Genomic DNA, 20,810 nt, shown 5'->3' with positions numbered 1-20,810 from the left:
ATTTTTCTTTTCCCTCTTTGCATTTGTGAACACTAAGATCAAGTCCTAGATCATGCCTTCCAGATTTATGAAGACAGTAATACATCATCCACACTCTAGGAGCCTTTTTGCCTACTTCTAACTGATTGAATTCTCTGAGAATTTTACCTTCTGACCACTGTTGGACATATTTTTCTCATCTTGCATCACAGAAGTCCAAATCCTTTCCTACTTTTTCCAACAGCATAGCATATAGGATAACACACATTGGGAGGGGGGATGGAGGGAGACAGAGAGGAGAGACTGCAGAGGTTTTGATTTGCAATAGTTCACGAATATAAGCACAGGGATGGACAACCATAGGCACATACCTGATATTATGGTATTCAGCTTCATGTGCTGACTCCAAAACTGCATATAGTGAACCAAATTATATGGAAACTTCTAAGAATAGTATAACATGGTGGATCAGGCTGGCTTCAAAATCTCAGCTTTCCTCTTCAGCCTCCCAGATGCTAAAATTACTTACAGGTGTGCATCACTACTTCCGGCAAGATATTGTTAAGCCTTTCCCTGTAGTCACTCCTCTGTGTTCTCTAGCATACTGGGTAATTAGGCTTTAAGACTGCAAATACATTATAACCCAGCCTGTATTTTATTAACAATGTAAAACATTTCAAGGGAAAAAGCTTGTTCATTCCTGATTTTCACAGAACACTTTTTTTTTTACCTGGAATCTAATCACCCACACTCATTCTTTGCTCTTAACAATTATTCAACAGATTCTGACTTAATAGTGACTAACATCCTATGCCTCCTGCATACTGTACTTGGTTGGAGTGCTGCTGTTTTTTTTGTTTTTTTTTTTTTTTGTATTTCCCCCCCACCCAAGCTCTGCCCAGAGGCATTCTCTAATAGAACTGGTTGAAGGGAGAGCTATGGAATAGGCCATTGGTTTTTGGTTTTAACCACCAGTACTGTTTTAAAGTCAAGAAGCTGGATGAATAGGAAATGGGTAAAAAAATGAATAGCATTAGGTTACATTTTTATCTTTTAAGAAACTATTTTAAAAATATCATTGAAAAAATTACTACCTTTAATTGGCCAGACCTGCATCACCAAAGGAAGGGGAAAAAAATCAAAAACTAATTAGTTATTCTAAAATACCATCAGGGTCACTCATGAGGGAGAAGAACAGAATGGATGTCTAGAAAGAAATTCACAGTTTGGGCAGAACTGGGTGCATGCAGTCAAATCATCCATCCTGTGTGCTTGCACTTTCTTAGTTACAAGAGCAAAGCTCTTAATCCCAGTTTCGGTTGTCAGGAGTGCTACACAAGAAAAAAACACAATGTTCTGCTTGCACTGTGGCTACCTGGCCCACGAAGTCAGCCAATAGACACCTATTATGTCTGTTATTCTATGAAGAACAAAGAACTAGATAAAGCTGATAAAAAGAGGTAACGTTCTGAGTAGTTAATACGAAAGGATTCAGGTAGGCCACTCTGCACAGAAACCACTGGAATTTCTCAGTGTGAATGGATTTGAACATTTTGCTGTCCAATTTAGTATCCTTCATGTGTTCCTTCCTTTTAGTTTTATGGAGAGCCCTGGACCTCTGGATAGGACACAAGGCATTTGTGTTCTTGGACATTTCTCAGTACACTGACAGGTACATCCTATATACCTTCCCTGATAGTTCATGGTCTTTTCTCCCCTCTCTGCTTGCACATGTATTTAAACACCATTAGGAATGCCCTGCCTCCTACTTTGTCCCTATGACTTCAGTGCGTTTCTCATCACCTGGTTCAAGCATCTGGATTCTGGGAAGCCCTCTGTTAAGGTTGGGGTCTGAACTTCTCTCACAGCCTCAAGATTTGAATGGTTGGTACCTGTTGAGCCTTTAGGATCTGTCCAGCAGAAACAGATCATTAGCCTTTTAGGGTTATAGCTCTTTCTGATTCTGGTGTTGTCTCTCCACTTCCTGTTTGTTGCTACATGAGAAGTCTCTATCCCACACTCCTACCATCATTTTTTTCCCTGCTATGATGGACTAAAACACCATGAAACTGTAAGGCAAAAGAAGCTCTTCCTCTAGGAAGTTCCCATTGATGGGCATTTTGTCACAGGGATGAGAGAAGTCAGTCAGTATTCTTATACATAATAGTGCTTTACTCAATATGTTATTCTTTAGAACTCACGGTTCCTTTGGCTGTTCCAGTAAGGACCCAGAATCTAGACAACTCTATCACTTGCCACAATTTAAAACATCTGCTTTGATGAAGCTTATTTGCTTTTAATTTGAACCACATAAAATTGACCTATCTAGTGGCTTTTCATGTCTCAAACTAGTATTTCCTTCATGTCTTACACTAAAAACAACTAGTAGACACACCAGTTAGAAAAGATATTAAAGACTTGACTTGAAATTAAATTTTGCATTAACAGCATATTCCAATGATTTTAAAATTTTAATATCACCCAGATCATTAAAAGTTTGAAAACAGCTAAGGATTTTAAGATTTTGCTATGGAGTTTTTAAAATCTCTAAGGTGGTACATGTGTTTAGAAAGTCATGTGTGAGAACCATAGGCAGTGTCTTTCCTCTGGCTTTCTTTTCCATTCATTCACTCTAAAGAGAAATTTAATATACATTAAACCACAAGAAGGAAGCTGGATTTCAGTTCTGTCCATATTTTCAATACTTGATGGCCTATTCTAAAATTGTCTTCTTGTGGACTCTGCCTCACTGGACGGGTCTATTTCTATTCTATGTAGAATGAATGACTTAGGCTTGATTTGCACAAGCTTCCATAGACTTGGAATTAAAGTAACATTGATGGTGTTTAATGGTTGCATGAAAGCAGCTTTTAAAATACCTGCACAAAGTTACATTACTTTACCAGAGGACTAAGCTTGCCCTCAGTAACCAGTAAACAAGAACAAAACCCACTCTGAAACAAAACTGACAAGAAAGTCTTCCTGGTAATCAAGATGAAGAAAAGTAGAGGGTGACTATCGAAGAATCGGAACTCCCAAATCACTTCCTTAGAGTTCTTTTGCAAAGAGTCTTGAAAACAAAAACAGTGGAGGCTGGACAGAAACTTGGGGACTGGATGGCTTCATTACAACAGGCATATATGAGCTCATGTCCTTTAAAGTCTTAACTCACTCGAGAGGTTCCCAAGGCCATTGGCTCATTCCTAGTAGGCATACATGAGTCTATATTTTTGAATAAAGGAGAAAACAGCCGAGGAGTTTATCTTTCATCATTTATCTGTCAGGTCTGAGATACGGCCATACACGTGTTTTGTTTTGTTTTGTTTTTTTGTATCCCCCCCTCCCAAGCTCTGCCCAGAGGCATTCTCTAATAGAACTGGTTGAAGGGAGAGCTATGGAATTGGCCATTGGTTTTTGGTTTTAACCACCAGTACTGTTTTAAAGTCAAGAAGCTGGATGAATAGGAAATGGGTGATTTCCTTTTATTCTTTCTACTTAGAAGTGTCACGAGAGAGGCCCAGAGTAAGGATACATCCAGAAGCTAAAAGAAACTGAACTGTGTATAGTGTTACTGGTAAGACTATCACAAGAGGCCAAGGGACAGAGAAGGCTGACAGAGAAACTCTCACTTTGGAAGCCAACTGTCCCATTCTCTGATGTCCTCTAGTGTAACCTTTTCATCAGACCTTTAAGGATGTTGCCATTGGAAAAATTTTAAGCCACTCCCCATATCAGTCTTTACCCTGAGAGGATCAAAAGTCATCTGTCTCTCCTGCTGGGATACCCAAACATTACAGAATGCACAGGAACAAGTTTCCATGCACCTTCTGCAGCAGGTCCCTGGCACGAGGCGAGGCGGGTGGGAGGTGGGGGCAGCCACTACTCTCCTCACTGACCCATAATGGCAAGGGTCCAGGGGCCCAGAAAGAGAACACAGCACCCACTCAGAGGCTCACAGCCCTTCAGCCTCCTGCCTAAAGACAGCTAGGTGCCCAATAGCTTCTAATTGACAGCTAAGGTCTCAATCACGGGTCCCTCCTCTCATAGCTAAAAGAAACCTAGCGCATGACAGTTTGGGAGATGTAGTCCTCTCAAATGCTAGTTCTCTCAAGACTCCCTCCCAATGGCCCCAGAAGACAGAACAGTCAGTCTGCTGCCACAGAATCTATATCCCCAGTCTCACTGTGGCGTCGGAATTAAGCTCCAAGTGATATTTGGGCGGCTTCTCGGTTGGGAGCAGAGAGAACGGACTACAACACCCATGCTGCTTCGCGCGGAGCAGGAGCCGGGTGCTCGCTTTGCGTGACCGCAGCAGGTTGGTCCTGGAGCAGATGAGCGCAGAATATTTAGGCGAAAGCGACAGGAGGGGGGGAGCGCTGGGCAGGAGGAGTACCTCGGCCAAGAAAATTATGCATGCGTTAGGCAAGCTCTGAGAGAATGGCTGTGGAAGGTAAGGGACGCTTGGGGCGTTTTAAGCTCCCTCTTAACCCGCGCACCCCAATCCACACATCCCTGATGAAGCTAGGCTCCGGAGGGGAGGAGAGAAAAGGGGGTGGCGGCGAGCGGGCCCCTTCCCCCCCCCCCTCAGGTACTCACCTGAGCCCTGCGAGGCCAGGAGGCGCTTGCCTTTGAGAGACCTCTTAGGTGCGCGGGACTTCAGGGTAGGAGGTGAAGGAAAGAGCGCTCTCAGACCTGAGCAATGTACTGGAAATGGGTGGAAAGAGGGGAAGTCCAGAGCGCGGGTTCAGCCCCTTTCCCTGTTAGCGAGGGTAGACTGGGTATGCTCGTTTTCGCCACCCAAACGTGGGTGAAGACCCTAGCCAGGTGAGTCATCCAGATGGTTGGACTTCCACTGGAGCGAGGACCCCTTGCTGTGCGTCCCCAACAGTGGCTGCAGTGGGTATGCCCCTAGAATGAGGGAGGTTTCACACCTGTTTCCAAGTAGTCCTGCCCAGGGTTAGCAAAAGTTCACTGCATCGAAGTGTGGCCAGCTGCTTGGATTGGGAAATTCATTTCTTTGAAGACTGCCTTCCTCTTCCTTCGTGTAATTTTTGAACTTCGAATTTGCCATTTTGATTGCACAGTCCTGCCTCTTTTGAACTTTCTGATTAAGAGTTGAGTCAGGCAGTTTTGGAGGGATCTAAGTATTCACGTCACTTTCACTTACTTTAGAGCACACAGAAAGGAGCATGTAGACAAGAAGGGTTTCTTATGTCAAGTTAGATGTCTCATTGTGCCTCTATAAGGAGATGAAATATGAGTGTGGGGTGATGTGGGAAGCCTACCTTCACTTCCAAAATTATGGTTCCTGAGTGCACTTAGGGCTAGAGGGGACCAGAAGTAAGAAAAAGAAGGCATGGCTGCCAGCCACATCAGGCTGCTTGCCAAAGGGCAAGGCGCTGGTTCCTTGTTGGCTACAGACAAGAAAACCCACAGGGGTTTTTGCTTGTTCCTGGCCTCTCTGCCTTGGGAGATAGCACAGGAAATATTCTGACTCTTTAAAAGGCAACAGCCCAGCTCACACACTCAACACCTTTAAACTCAGGAATAGTGGCCTCTGGGCTATCTCAGGATCAGAGTCTCAGTCTAATGCCTCTACTTTCAGCTTCCTCGATTGTACCAACAAAAATAACCACCTCCCCAACACGCAAAACCCTGCCCTTCTTTTCAGGTAGTCAAGTAAATAGGTAGACAGGTAACAGATAGATGATAGTAGATAGACAGATAGGCAGATAGATGGTAGATAAGCAGACAGATGATGGATAACAGGTAGCTGGATAGATATGGACATAGATGATATATAAATAGATGATGGAGTACAAATAGATAGATATGAAGATAGGTAGGTAGATAGATAGACAGATGGATAATAGATATGCCACAGAAACAGAAAGCCAACATAGAATGAGCTTGAGAACAAAGTCTGTTTATCTTCAGCCACCTTTTCACTTTATCCACCAGGTGACATTGATTATGATCTCTCTTTTGTGTCCCTCCCACTTGTTGGCAGTCCACAGTGCTCTTAAAGACAATTTCCTGTTCACTTGAGAAGTATAGAATAGAATTAGTCGTATTTCTTGCCTTGTGGGGGAATTGCACCAGTAAAATCAGACCTTACCAAAACAAGGGCTCTAAAAAGTGCTCATAGATGGCTTCAAAGAGCTTATTGTATGTTCTAGTGACTTCCTTGACTGAAAGGTCTCAGTAGTAAACAGGAGGCCCTGGGCCTGAATCATAAGGAGGGCAAAGGAAGTGCTTTAAACTTTCACTGAGAAGGATTCCTGCCTGTAGTTTTTGCAAAGAGGGTGCTTTCAGCAGGAAGTAGGTCCTTCTGGGGTTCTTCCTCCTGGACCTTCAAGGCTCAGGAAAGACAATGTTTCCTGGAAGAATTCATTCCAGACCTTCCACTCTTCTGTCTTTCTAAGCTACGGGGACTCCCTGATCTGATCAGCCCTATCACAGTGCTTAAATCTGCCCCACACTTACCATACTTAATGTCTCTTGATGGATTCTGAGGCCTTGGAGGAAAGGAGACCATGCACTCTAATTTCCAAGACATTAGCATAGACCTTTGCCCATAGGAAGTCCTCAAAACTTGCCAGGGATTGAACAGCAAACATTCATGGAACATTTATAACTGACTCCATAATGGTGCCCAAATGCCATAAAATGGAAGTTTGAAGGTATTTATTCAAGGACAGTTCCCTTTTCTTAGCCTCAGTGTTTGAAGACTCAAAGCTACTATTTTCATCTGCTACCCAGACTGACATTTTTGTCCTCGTACCTGATGATACTACTATTATTATTATTAGTAGTAGTAGTATTTGGTTTTTGGAGACAGAGTTTCTCTGTATTGCTTTGGAGCCTGTCCTGGAATTAGCTCTGTAGACCAAGCTGACCTCAAATTCACAGAGATCTGCCTGCCTCTGCCTCCCAAGTGCTGAGATGATCTTGAACCATCAAAGTGCTAAATATCTTATTATGTATAACTATTATATACAGAAGTCCCAGGTCAATACCAAACATTGATCAGTTTATACATTTTCATTAAGAAATGGTGAGTCAGGCAAAGAGGAATTTTATCAGAGGAACTGGACAGGAAATTAGTATGTAATAACATCTGGGCTTTCACGTCTCTATCTGGGAGAAGCAAAATGGGCTTGCTAGTGTTTGATGATTGGAAATAGTGCAGTAGAGGACAGGCCTTATAGAAGGATGTCTAGAGCACAGGATAACTATAAATGTTACTTATACTCACTGCCATTTCTCTCATTTAAGAGAAAACCCTACTGCTTAACACCTGTTTTACACCCTGATGCTTTATTCATGCCAGCCACAATCTCTAATTAGTAACAAATTAGAAGGTTTTTATAATGTGTAATCCTCCCCTTAAGTAAACTTGAGCTTGTAAAAATGTTAATTGCAAGTAGGGCCCTTACTCATTTTGTTTAATGTGTGGCTTCCTATTTAATATAGAAAGGGGTGCCCTTTGTTTAATATTTTATGGGTACTGTGACACACACACACACACACACACACACACACACACACACAAGAATGTCTTATTTGTTTCTTAACCTAATTATGGCTTTTTCTTTGTTTTACATTTATAGGTGCCTGGGCTACTATATATCTGTCTTAGATGTTAATATCTTATAGTTAGGTCTTGTGTTTAGCCCAGTGTGTACCTTATGTGAATGAATGAATGGATGGATGAATGATTGAAAGGTGATCAGTTCCTGGGTGGAACTATGCGCTGTTTTATTTCTGTTCTTGCCTCCATACACATGTGTTATCCTACCATGGAATATGATTCCATATTATGGTCTGCATTGTGTTGAGATTGTATCGTCATGTTGAGTATTTCTAAATGGAGAAGGAAGACCTCTAGTCACTCATTCTTCATGTATAGAACACATGGGAAGGTCTACTTATTGGTGTGATTCTGTTTATCAGAAATGAGTTGTAATAGTTTACAGGGAGAGGGGGAAATGGAAATCTGTTAGGGTAGTCGGTGTGAGGTTTGTCTCTGTGGTCTCTTAGCAGTGCTTGGCACTTAGGAAACAATGACTGTTTCATGAATAAACACATGATTCTCCAGAGCTAGAGAAGAAGGGTGTTTCTCCCTGTCTTTGGATCCTTCTCTACTCCTTTATCCTTGGCATTTTTTTGACAAAGTAGGATGAGGGAGCACTCTTCTCTTTGTGTTTCTGAGGCAGCCAGGTCAAACAGAGTAGCTCCTCTTAAATGGCAAGGAAATTACTTGCAATTTTCAGCACTAGAAGCTCCCCTCCCATCAAGGAAAGCATTCCCAATGGAAAGCTATGTGCTCTAAATGACTTCTATGATTTGAATTTTCATTCTTAACTGATGATACATTTGTTGAATGACGCCTTATCAGTCATTCAGATTCTGTGGTTTTGCTGTAGTAAGAAGGAAAACGCTGCTTATTGCTGGCTTCTTGGGAGACAAGGTAACTGGAATAGAGGAAAAGAACAGACACTTGTAACAAAGAGAAGCAGTTATAGGGTAGTGGGGTTTGAGAACTAGTAAATGCCGACTTTACCTACCCATCGTGATTTGATAACCAGACTCCTAGAAAGGAATAACAGTATGAGATAACAATGTCACTTTTATCATAAGCCAACATGGGTCACCTTTTAGACTCTTGATTCAATAGTAAGCAGGCGTGTTCACACTGCTCTGAGAGCAGTAAGAACTGATACCTACAGATTCCAAGAATACCCCAAAGAAAAAGAGAGAGGGCTAGAGTAACCCATGCCTTGTGACTTTCACAGGCATGCACGTAAGATTACTGTCTCTCCTCTAGGAAGAACTGTGAGTGGACGAAAAGAGAGCTACCAGAACCATTTAATGAAACCTCCCTGTTCCATGCAAAAGAGAGATGGCTTCCCCGCCCTGTATGCCCTTCACTGCTATCCCTTCTGGACTTTTACAACTACGTTTCAATCTTTCTTATGTCTGACTCTGAATGAATGGAGGAGAGATGAGTGAATCGCTGAGTGGGATTATGAATTGTTTGAATTCCTAACTGGCCGCCACGCTGAAACTTCCCAGTTCCGTCGGCCTATAGAAGCAGTGAGAAAGTGCGCATGCTTCCCAATGGTTGTTTCAGTGTAACTTTTCCGGCTCTCCTCCACTACACATGTCATGAAGGGTTCCTTCCTTCTTCTTCTTTGCTTAATTTCATTTTGTTTTCCAGTCCACCAGATCTGAATTACCTGCCCCTTCAGCCCCTGTTGATCACTGTTTCTGGAAATAAGAATGGTGACTGGTTACTCATCACTGGAAACTCCTGGGGAGCGGGGGTGGCTCCATGAATAAGACACAAGGCCTCAACCCCCTGATTGGAAACTTGCTTGTGGCAGCAGCTCTTGCTTCACCCATTGCTTTTTGCAGATTTCTCCTTCAGTCTCAGACAGGGCTGGGTCTAATCCCTTGCCTAACCTAGCCCAGCCCTTACTAAATCCTTTCATCTTGCCCTTTCTTCCTCATTGGCCTTGCTGTTCTCATATGCCAAAATGAACAAGGGTAGGAATAAAGAAGGGACATGTGGAGTTGAATGAAGTGCTGAGTCACAGTGGTTGCTGTGGTGACATGTCACTGAGAGAGGTCACTGGGAAGCTGAAGCCTATACTTGAACTCCTAAGATGCTATGCCTTTGATTCATTAGGAGAAGAGGGGTGCTGTTGCCGGCCCTCGTTTGTGGTCCTTAGACAGGTTTTATAATTCTGGCAATGAGCAGTAGAGTGCTGTCCATGTGCAGAGAACTATGCCAATTGTGGTGGCAGAAGTAATAAGGAGGGGTCCTGAGCCTTTCTGTTCCCCTGCCTACAGCTCTCCTACCTACAGTTTGGTGAAAGACAAGCCAAATACACCCGGTGCCGTAAGTGCTAAATAAAATTACAAGCTTCGATAACGTGGGAGGTCTGAGAACAAATGGGGCATTTAGGGACAGGCTAATGGAGGAGTAGCAGCATTGAGTGAGCCTTTCATTAGGATTTATGGGTGGGGTAGTGGGTAAAGGGCATGGGACATGTATGTATTATGTGTTCTTCCTATTGGGGTTTTCCCCTAATCCTAGAAGAGTGGTTGTTTTGCCCTATGGACAAGAAAAATGGAAGAAAAGTCTCCTAAGTCAACTCTAGCATATTCTTTTCCCAAAGGACTCTTGTCATTTGCTTTCTCAGCTTCAGCACTCCCCATCCCATCTGGATCATGCATGTGGCTCTTTGGGAACCACAGGAGCAAGTGAGAGAAGCTGTGCTCTTGTAAATCATGCTGGTTCCTGCTTGATTTCCTGAAGTGGAATAGAGCAGTGCCACCCTCTCTGAGCTGGCTCCTAAGAGAAATTGTGGCTATATTTAGTCTGGCTTTGCTAAAGAGTGGGTGCAAGAAGCTGTTCGTACAGCTCATCTCCTCGAGTACGGAGAAGGATGGCGCAGCTGCCAGTGACAGGGGTGGCCCACCTCACTGCCTCCCACAGCCAACTTCCCTTATCTCTGAGGCCTGGAGGATCAGGTTGGCAAGTTGAATTTCTTTGCTCCTGCTGCTTCGCAGTTGCCTTGATGCTGGGGAAGGTATTCATGCTATTCTCTTGATCGTATCCCAAGTCTCCAGTTATTTGATAGATCTCTGTGGAATGCTTGATGGATTTTGGTCTCCAATTACCCTTGGAACCTGGGACAGAAAGGGGGTCAGGCCAACTCAATAGGTTCTTCTCAACCTCCCCATCTTGTAGTTGTCCTGGTGGGGCCCAGAGCAGCAGTGGTGATCACTTTAAATTTGCAAGTTGTATAGCTAGATAAGCTGAGCAGTTATGCAGAGGTGCAGAAGACCTTCACAGTATGTCTGGGCAATGCATGTAGCATTTAGTACATTAACCCAATGGGAGTTCCAATAGACATTAAGGCAACACTAGGACTCAGTCTGGCAGTTGCTCACTGAGTGCTCATGAAAGGCTGAGCCATATGCTGGATGTCAGGCTGTCTATCTCTGCTTAATTTCCTGCCACACTCAGGAATGTATCTAAACCATGTTACATAGTATTTAGTAGAATAGTAGGTATCTATGTAGGATAATACTAATAATGTGTAAGTGATGCATTATAAAGTGTCTTCAGTTGAAAACGTATTTGGATGTATTCATAACCAGATGATGTGTATATACAGGGTAACAACAAGATACAAATCTTGTTGGCTTAACATTTCCTGAGGAGACATGAAAAAATATTTACCCCAGGAAGGGCACCTAAGTGAGTTTTGGGGACCGTACATTTACTTGGAGTTACTTATAGGAGCTTGGTAAGGATTCATCTAAAGGAGCATGAACAATTAAAGAGCAGATATACCCCCCAAGAAAAGACAGAGGTGATGGGCCTAGTGAGGGGCTTCCAAATCTCTCCCAAGCCTTGTGAGCCTTTCCTCATTTGAACACGTAAATGACAGTCATGTCAATGCTCTGAAGCTCCTGGGACATTCAGTGTGGGAATAGGCACACATGGCTAAGGAAAACATCCCACAACAAGAAGCCATTGTTCCTGGAAGTTATTCAGTAGAGAGCCATCTCTGACCTGAATATTCCCTCCCTCAAACTTAAGAAGAGTAGTTTTGTATGTCTCCGCCCTGTCCATTCATCACCCAGATACATGATATAGAGGCAAAACAAGAAACATCTCACTGGACTCTATGGAAAGGACATTGGTAAACTGATTGACTGTGGCCCAGTTAAGGTAAGAGTCAAATGACTCTTCTGCTGCAGAAAATTTACAACAAGGTTGGTGTGGTAAGTGCCCAAGAAAAATATGAGAACTTTCTAGAGGTTTAAGCAACATCTTTGGTGAAACAGAATATCCTAAAATATTCTGGGGGGAAAAATGATCTTTCTCAAGTAGGCAATTGTGAAATGAAAGATATTGTCTTGCTGGCATAAAGCTTGATGTGGAAATTATATAACAAGTATAAGATAGATTCTTTTTCTGTTCTAAGAATTAACACATATTTATAATTATAGCCAAAATGTGTTTGAAGAGGACATTAAATAAACTTACCTTCTCTTTCCAGATCAAGTAGTATCCTTCCAATTGGGTCAGTATTATTTTCAATACTCTAGTCTCCATCTGGAATGTATTCATAATCTCCCATTCTCTCTTTCTCTCAGTAAGATATAGATAGATACTTCTTACCTCTTGTTCTGTCTTTTATGATTTCATATTAATATTTTAAAGCTTTTTTAAAACTTGGATCTTTTAGGTGATAATTTTATACAGTGAAATTATAAAGTTCTCAGCCTTTCAGAAAGTACACATACTCCTCTAACCAACAGTACTACAGAGATCTAGAACATTGCTAATACCTTGGAAAATTTGCTCCCCTGACAGCACTGGTCTAGAGTGTGTCCCTGTTATTTTCTTCATCTAGAATATCACATAATGGCATCATACATCTTGTTGCTATTTGAGACTGGTCCCTGAGCAATATCCTGTGGAGTGGAAATACTGACATTTACCGAGGACATGTGAATTGTTTCTAGTCCTTGTGGTTGTTAGTGAGCCACTGCAAACAACCACCTACAGTTTGTATGGCTTTCAAGAGTGGGATTTTTAAGTTACATAAACTGTGTTTCAGGAGCAGAGAAGAGAGCTCGCATCGGTAACGTGCTTACTGCGCAACTGTAAGGACTTAAGTTCATATCCCTACAACTTATGTAAAACTTGTATGTGGTGGCCCGTATCTGAAACCTCAGCCCTGAAGAAGGCAGAGATGGTTAGCCCAGTAGTTCATTGGCAGATGAGTCTTTCTGAAATGACAAGCTCCATGTTCAGTGAAAGACCATGTAGGGACAAACAAAAAGGAAGATACCCGATGTCAACTTCAGGCCTCCACATGCACACACAGATGTGTATGCTCACAAATAAGCACACAGACACACATATGCATACACAATCCCCTCCTAAAATCATAAATTATAAATAAATAAATAAATAAATAAATGAATTTGTTTGGCTTTGTACAGAACTGCCAAATTGTTTGCTAAGGTATCTTTGTTTCACACGTAAGTTTTTTGATTTGGATTTTTGTTCTTTGTATTAATCATCTCCTGATAATGGATGCCTCACATAAGTCAGAGACTTAAACTAATATGTATATGGTGGTTGGGTAGGATTAGAAGGGAACAGCTGTATGGCTATGACAAGTACACGTCCCAGATTTCACAGTAGATATAGCCTAAAAATGTCACTAACTTTAGCGTCTAAAGGAGAAAGGGTCTAAATTTACTATTTGAAGATGTTACATAAGAAGTTGTCATGAAGGTCTGGACACTAGATTGCTGCTGTTGTGTTTGTGAGATCAATTGTAAGAGAAGAACAAGGCTTGCTTTAGGGAAAAGTTTGGGAGGCACACAGATAGGAAAAAGAGGCCTTAATCTGAGTACAGGGGCTAGAGAGACGGTTCATTGGTTAGCAGCATGTGCTGTTCTTACAGATAACTGGAGTTTGGTTCCCAGTACATAATGGATGGTTCAGAGCTCTGAACTCTATTGGGTTTGATGCTCTTTTCTGCCCTCCTCAGACATTGCTGTCACATGCACAAAATCCTACACACACACACACACACACACACACACACACACACACACACACACACACTTAACAACAAAATAAAAATAAAATCTTTGCAAAAACAAAGTTTAGAAAGAGAAGGAAACAACTCATTGTCTCTGAATAGATTAGTCTTTCCTGTCAAGATGAATTAGTACTATCTGTGGCCCATGGGAAGGTTAGCTGCTTTTACATCGAATAAACCTTGAGGAAGGGCACAGGCTGGCTTGTGTTTTGCAATGAGAATTGAGTCTTTCATCAACTGTTCATTTATACATTAAGAGCAGTAGTAGTTTCACCTGCAAAAGCTACACATTCTCAGCTAGAAAGTGGGTCTGGCAGTAGAACTGCTTCTGAATTCAGCCACAGCCATGGGGTCATTGCACAGGTTTTCTTACAATTAAGATTGGGATAAAATGCCATAAAAAAGGAACTTGGTGGGGATAGGGTTTATTCCACTCACACTGTCATATAACAGTTCATCATCAAAAGCAGTGAGGGCAGGAACTCAAGCAGAGCAGGGACATGAAGGCGGGGGCTGAAGCAGAGGCCATAGGGGGTTCTGCTTACTGGCTTGCTTCACATTGCTTGTTCAGCCTGCTTTCTTATAGAACCCAGGCTTACCAGCCAAGGGGAGGCGTCACACCCATCAATCACTAACTAACAAAATGTCCTATATGCTTGTCTATAGCCCGAACTCCTTTTATGGGTACTTCCTCAGTTGAGGCTCCCTCCTCTCTGATGATTCTTTGTGTCCTTTCTGTTGGCATGTCCTGTTTTGGTAGTTTGACTTTACTAGTTGTCTTTTAGAAACCTTAGTGATTTATGATGGACAGTATAAAAATAGGACACTAATTAGATTCTGGCATGGGGATAGTTCTTCTGAGTTGTTGGAGCAAGTCTAATAAATTGTCCTGCTCCTGACTTTCTACACGTTTGCTTTGCATTGTTTTTCACATGGAGCATCATGTCTGGGCTTGTGGTGATATGCTATTTGTGATTTATTAAAGCTTGCCTGAGGATTCAGAAAACAAAGTCAGCCACAAGCCACAGAAGCTAGGCACACACCTTTCGACCCAGGGCTCAGGATTAAGAGGTAGATGGATCTTGGTTGTTCCAGGCCACACTAAACTGCACAAATTGATCCAGTCCTAAAGAGAAAACAGCCCACACAAAGATGATCTCAGCACTTGGGATCACAGGCCTTTAATCCCAAGACTCATGACAGGTATGAAAGACAGGAACAAGTCTCAGAGCTGGCATTCATTCTCCAGCCTCACTGAAGATAGGAAAACATAGAGTCTCTAGCCACAATGCGGAGAACATATCAGTCCTAGTGAATCTGAGGAGCAGTGAAGATGAGAGCAGTTTGAGGATCACACCTTTGATCTGAGCTGAGCTAGAGGTAAGAGCTGGTGGCCAGATGCTTTGCTTTTCTGATCTTCAGCTTGAAGCTTTAATACATCACAAATTTATTGCTGTAGTTTACCTGTCCTGCCATCCAAGTTCACCTGTATGCCCAGCCTGTGATTGGTGAAAATCACCATTTTTCTTGGACAATAGATACTTATTGTATGCCTTCTGTAAATTATACCTTGTGAAAGGCACCAGATGGTATAAAAACGTCTGGAGGTACTGAGTTTTTCCCTTCTGGATATTAGTTGAATCAGGGATTTAAAATTTATGCTCTAGCTAGGTGTGGTGGCCCATACCTTTAATAGGAGTAATTAGGAGGCAGACACAGATAGATCTATGTGAGTTTGAGGCCAGCCTGGTCTACATAGTGAGTTCCAAGACAGCCAGAGCTATACACAGTGAGACCTTGACCTAAAACAACAGCAAGATTCATGTTTTAAATGTATCAGAACGAAAACAGTAGCTCTTGGGCAAAAGAGGCCATGAGAACAAACCGCACCCTCTTTCTTTGTATCAGAGCAAGCTACTATGCTTGCACAGATGCATCTCACACCACCTTGCATTGTATGTTTTTGTTTTGTTGTTTAACCTCTATGGAAAGGATGGCCATAACATGCAAAGACGAAAAAGCAATAAGGGAGAAGCTGTAGTCACATGTGATGGTTTGAACGAGAAATGGCCCTCATAGTCTCAGGCATTTGAATATTTTTGTCCCCAGTTAGCAGTACTTTTTTGTGAGGTTTAAGTGGTTCAGCACCTGACCATGCATGTCACTGGGTGCACGGAATCTTACAGTTGTCCTTGAGGGGCATGTGTCATAGTTTTTTCAGGTTATAGTTCATGCCTCCTGGCATATGTGTGTACCTTTCAGTTCCTGAGAAACTGAGGCACTGCCTCAGGCAGTGAAGCCTTCAGGCCACATGGGTATCTCTGTCTTCCTTAGACGTCAATGAAGCATTAAGAAATCTGACAGAACAATTGATCTTAGACATTAACCTTGTATACCTTGCGAACGTTGTTATTATATCCTGGTAACTACTGTTCTATTCTGTTTCTGATAAGGTTATAAAAAGTCTGATTGCTTAGAATAAGCTTGACTCAGCCTCAGTCTTACTGAGGTCCCTTCCTCCAGCCCATGCATGCCTGGTTAAGATTCTTTTCTCACTGGCTGTATCAGGACACTCTGGTTTGGTAAATAAGTGCTGGCATTTACAATTAGCGACTTGCTTTGAGGTTAAAAAGGTATCAACACTTCCAGTTTGCTCTCTCTGTGTGGCACTTATGGTAAAGAATATAAGCTCTCAGCTTCCTGTTATTGCATTCATTCCTGCCACTTCCCCACTTTGAAGGACTTGCATCCCTCTAGAACTGTAAACTGAAAACAAACAAGCCAACAAACAAACAAAAAACAAAAATTCTTTCTTCTATAAGTTGCCATCCTTGGTCATGGTATTTTATGATAGCAACAGAATAATAATAAGATAATAATGGAACAATAGGAAGGGGGAAAGGGAGGAGCAGCTGTTAGAAATGTTTTCTAGGGGAAAAGAGCTAGGGTTTGGGATTATTTAATTATAAGGAACAGTCGATATGTAATTAACCCCAACTGTTCAGGGGCTCTCCACTGACAATACAATGGAATTCATGTTCTCCACTTTCAGATCCCTCCAAAAGGGCTGTGCCCTCTTTCAGGGATCACACTCTGCTGCTAAGAAGTCTTTGTATTCATTTTCTGGGGACCACAACAGACCTTCCTTCTGTCTGTTCTTATCCCTTCCCTGTTAAATGCCTTACCCATATGTTCACACACTGCCTTTCTCACATCCTTCTCTACACATAAGGCAAGAGAAAATGTGGGAAAGAGCAATAGATGCTAATATGGGAAGTCTGGAAGAGTAGCATTCTGGAGGAGAGATGGGAGAATTTTCAGGAGATGGGAAGAAGCAGCCAATGGAGTCATCTATCATGCCAGTGTCAGCATTTCACATGTACAAAGTCAACCAATGAGTGTGTTCTGGGACCTGCCTATCAGCTTTGGCAAGGAAAAAAAGGTTTTAAAGTCAAATGGAGAAGCAGATCTGCATCATGATAGTTCAAGAAGTTGATGGGCATCAAGGGAAAACCTATTCTTTTCAGTGTGTGTGTTCATACATGTGCACATGTATGTTTGGAGGCCAGAGACCAACTTCAAATGTTGTTCTTCAAGAGTCATCTACCTGGTATTTGGGACAAGTATTCTGATTGGCCTGGAGCTTGCCCATTAGGCTAGACCAGCTGGCCAGCAAGCCCCAGGAATCCACCTGTCTCTGCCTCCCCAGTGCAGGGTTTATAACCACACAACCTTGCCTGGCTATTTTTTAAAACACATGTATTCTAGTGATCAAACTGGGATTCTTATGTTTTCATGGCCAGCACTTGACTTACTGGGAATCTCCTTAGTATAAGGAAACTATTTTTGATGTACTTGGATGGAAATGGGGAAAAGAAACTGTGTGAGTGTGGGAAGAAGGGATAATTAATTATAGTGAACACCGATCCATGTCACAGGGATCATTTCTAGCATGGCTAGAAATTGGGAGAAAGGAAACAATGGACTATGCCTGGACCTGAAACAAGTTAAAGTGGAGGGTTTTGCTTTGGTAGGAAATACTTGAAAGTACTGTTTTCTAAGAGTGAGTGAACCAACTTAATGAAGAGGTAGTGTTTGAAGGTACAAAGGGATAGAGAGGATTGGAAGAGAAGGTACTGTTATTTCTGGAAAGGCTAGGTGGTAGATGGAGTCAGTAAAGGAATGCTATAATTGAAAAACTAAATTCACAGCTATTAAAAAGTTCTGATGTGATATGCACTGCATTAAATGTTGTATATGAACTTACTCATCTTCATATTGATCCTGTCAGGTAGGGAACCACTACCATCCCCAGGTACAAAAGGAAAAGAATGCAAAAGGCTAGCTTGTTTGCCCGTGGTCACACAGCTGGTAAACAGTAGAGCTGCTGTTGGAACTATGAAAATGATCATGCCTTTACTACATAATCATACTTTGGGGAAATGCTAAATTAAGATATAATCACCTATATAATTTTCTTTTATTTATTTTCATTTTATGTATATGGGTAGTTTTCCTACATATATACCTGTGTAACACATGCATACATGGTGCAGAAGGAGGCCAGAAGAAAGCACAAGATCCCTTGGAACTGGAGTTAGAAATGGTTTTAAGCTTCCATGTACTTCTAGAAGAACAGCCAGTTCTCTTAACTCTTTAACCCATACATTATTTTCTTTTAAAACAAGAGTTTTTGAGAATATTTTGTTTCTTTATTCTGCAATAGCTAAGTAGAACATAGATGGAGCAAGAAGGATTCTTGTTCTCAGGTACAAGAGGAAATAGGTAGTAGCAGAAGAAAAGATGAGAATAAATCTGGCCAACTTTACAGTTCCACTTGGAAAGACAGTCAGTCTCTATTTCCTTCTCTCTCCAGGGCAACTTCCTGCTCTCAGCTGCACTAGAATTTGGTTTCCAGAGTTCTTAGGCCACATCTCTGCCTGTTAGGGATGAGTTTCCACTACCCCTAAGCAGCTCTTTGGAACTCCTGCCTCTCTGTAGCTGGCCTTTTTTTAAAACCAAATCTCAATAGCTGGTTGCTTTGGCACCCGTGTGTTTGCTGGGACTTACCGCAAGACCATCATTGTTTAAGTCACATAGCCTGGCTTCTTTGGCACAGGGATTTCTAAAGTGTTCCTTGTTTGAGCTGCAGATGATCAGCTGGCTGCTAGAAGAGAACTCAGGCTTCCTTTTCATAATTAACGGTGTGAAGAGTCCCCTGGTTCAAAGTCACATCAGGTGGTGGAGAGTTGAGATTTAGAATTGGCTGGCTTGATTCTTTTTATTGTGACTTCTGTGGAAGAGGTCACATAGAGCCCACTTTGGAAGAGTTTGTAAATGAGGTATCAATCCTTGTCTATAGAATTTCATAGGGATCCAGAATTTGTTTTAAATTAAGGACATAGCAACAAGAACTCATGTGATGGTGTGAAGGAGCCTAGTTGTCTCAATATGACAGGTTGAACACTTTTTTATTTTTAATTGATTTCTAAAGCTTCTGAATATCCAAACTAAATTTAGTTTACATTTTAAAGTTTGATCCCCTGAATAGTAAAATCTTGATGGTTTCCATATGGGAAAAAATATCATAAAAAGACAAATAAGAAACCTACAGTAATAGCTAACATTATAACAGCTCAGCTTGTAGGCACTTGTGACATTAGCAATCAGAATACTCTTTGGCCAATAAGCCATGGTTGATGGCCAATAGCAGTTCTGAATAGTCTTATGAAATGGGTATTAATATTATTTCCATTTCTGCCATGAAAAAAATGACCAGAGAAATGAAACATTTCCCAAAGACCACCACAAGGAAGAAAATCATGGTTTGAGAATTATAACTCCTTTGGATAACTTCAGTGTCTGCTTTGTTGCTGCTGAATGTATCTGCTACCCAGACATAGCCAATATCTCTCTCATACAAGGAGAGTTAGCATTTTTGGGCTTTATATGAACAAATAGCTATACCTAGAGTAGCACATGCTAGTCTAGTATATCATGATAGTTGTTGATAAAAATGACAAAAGCATTATCATCTCTTTGCATGTACTTGAGTATTAAGGATTGATTAACATTGTGCCCCTTAACTGTAGCACTTAATGAGGCCAATGATAGGGAGTCTGAAGATAGCAAGAAATATGTTTGGAAGTTATCATCACTTTCTGTTTACTTGGGGCTGTTGGGTGTTTGTGGTCATTGTTAAAGTCATTGATTAGTCATCCTGAAATGTGTTTTCATGGGCTGGTATGGCATAAGGACAGCATTCAAGTTAATTGCAGAAATGTACTGTAACATGCTTTCCAGTTGTCCTTATTTACGCTCATCATGTTTGTGTATTCACATTTACTGTCCTTATTGATTACTGCCATGATGTTTCATCCTAATTTTCAATGTATTCTTTGTACAAGGTTTTCTGTGCCTCTCATTCTTTCGGGGTATCATTTTAGTCTTCTCTATCTAGTAACCACCTAATGTTTTATAATTTCTACTTCTATTTTGTGTAGCATGGAGGCTGTTAGGTCATTATTGTTCTTAATATCATAGAGTCTTTAATTAAGTAACCATTTAGAAGCACTATATTTCTTACAGTTAAACACAAAGGGACCTCTGTGGTTAATACTTCAAAATAGGGTTTCTTTTGTCTTTTTTAAGTGATAAAACATAATTCATTATTTTGCAAGGAAATAGACAGATATTCTACATATGCCAGGCATGTGATTTGGACTTTCATGAAGCCTCAGGATTAGATTTCCTGTTGTAGGGTACTGGATCATACTTAGGCTTCTACCTTGGTTTTGCTAGCCCACATCTCCCAGTTTCCCAAAACTTCCCAAAGAAGGAAGGTTCATGGGAGGTGTGCTTCAGAGATCTTGCTCATCAGAAAGAACTTTTATTCTCCCTTTATTGCTTAACTGATAACTTGATTAGTGTTTTTTTATTTGAGTTGGAAATTTTCTTCCCATACAAAAGGAAAGGATTAATATCATTTTTATGATAATATATTTTTATTTAAATTTGAAACAAGCTTGTTTTACATGTCAATTCCAGTTCCCTTACCTTCTGCTTCTCCCATGTTCCCCTTTAACCCCCATCCTCTTTTTGCTCTCCAGGGAGGGTGAGGCCTTCCAAGGGGATCTTCAAAGTCTGTCTTATCATTTGGATCAGGGCCTAGGCCCTCCCCCATGT

At 41.5% G+C, this 20,810-nt stretch overlaps 1 protein-coding gene across 1 annotated transcript in view; it reads left to right on the top strand.

Annotated features, from left to right (window-relative positions):
• Positions 1-4,271: 4,271 nt before the first annotated feature.
• The window catches only part of Samd12 (sterile alpha motif domain containing 12), a 421,073-nt gene continuing 404,534 nt past the window's right edge, over positions 4,272-20,810 (top strand). Inside the window, exon 1 of the mRNA XM_051202548.1 lies at positions 4,272-4,429. Coding sequence (XP_051058505.1) covers positions 4,417-4,429 — 13 coding nt within the window. The 5' untranslated portion in view covers positions 4,272-4,416. The remainder of the gene's footprint in view (positions 4,430-20,810) is intronic.

Source organism: Phodopus roborovskii, unplaced genomic scaffold (genome assembly GCF_943737965.1).
Source record: "Phodopus roborovskii unplaced genomic scaffold, PHOROB, whole genome shotgun sequence".
Lineage (NCBI taxonomy): Eukaryota > Metazoa > Chordata > Mammalia > Rodentia > Cricetidae > Phodopus > Phodopus roborovskii.
Note: the sequence above shows the minus strand (reverse complement) of the source record. Positions and strands in the feature narration are given on the sequence as shown.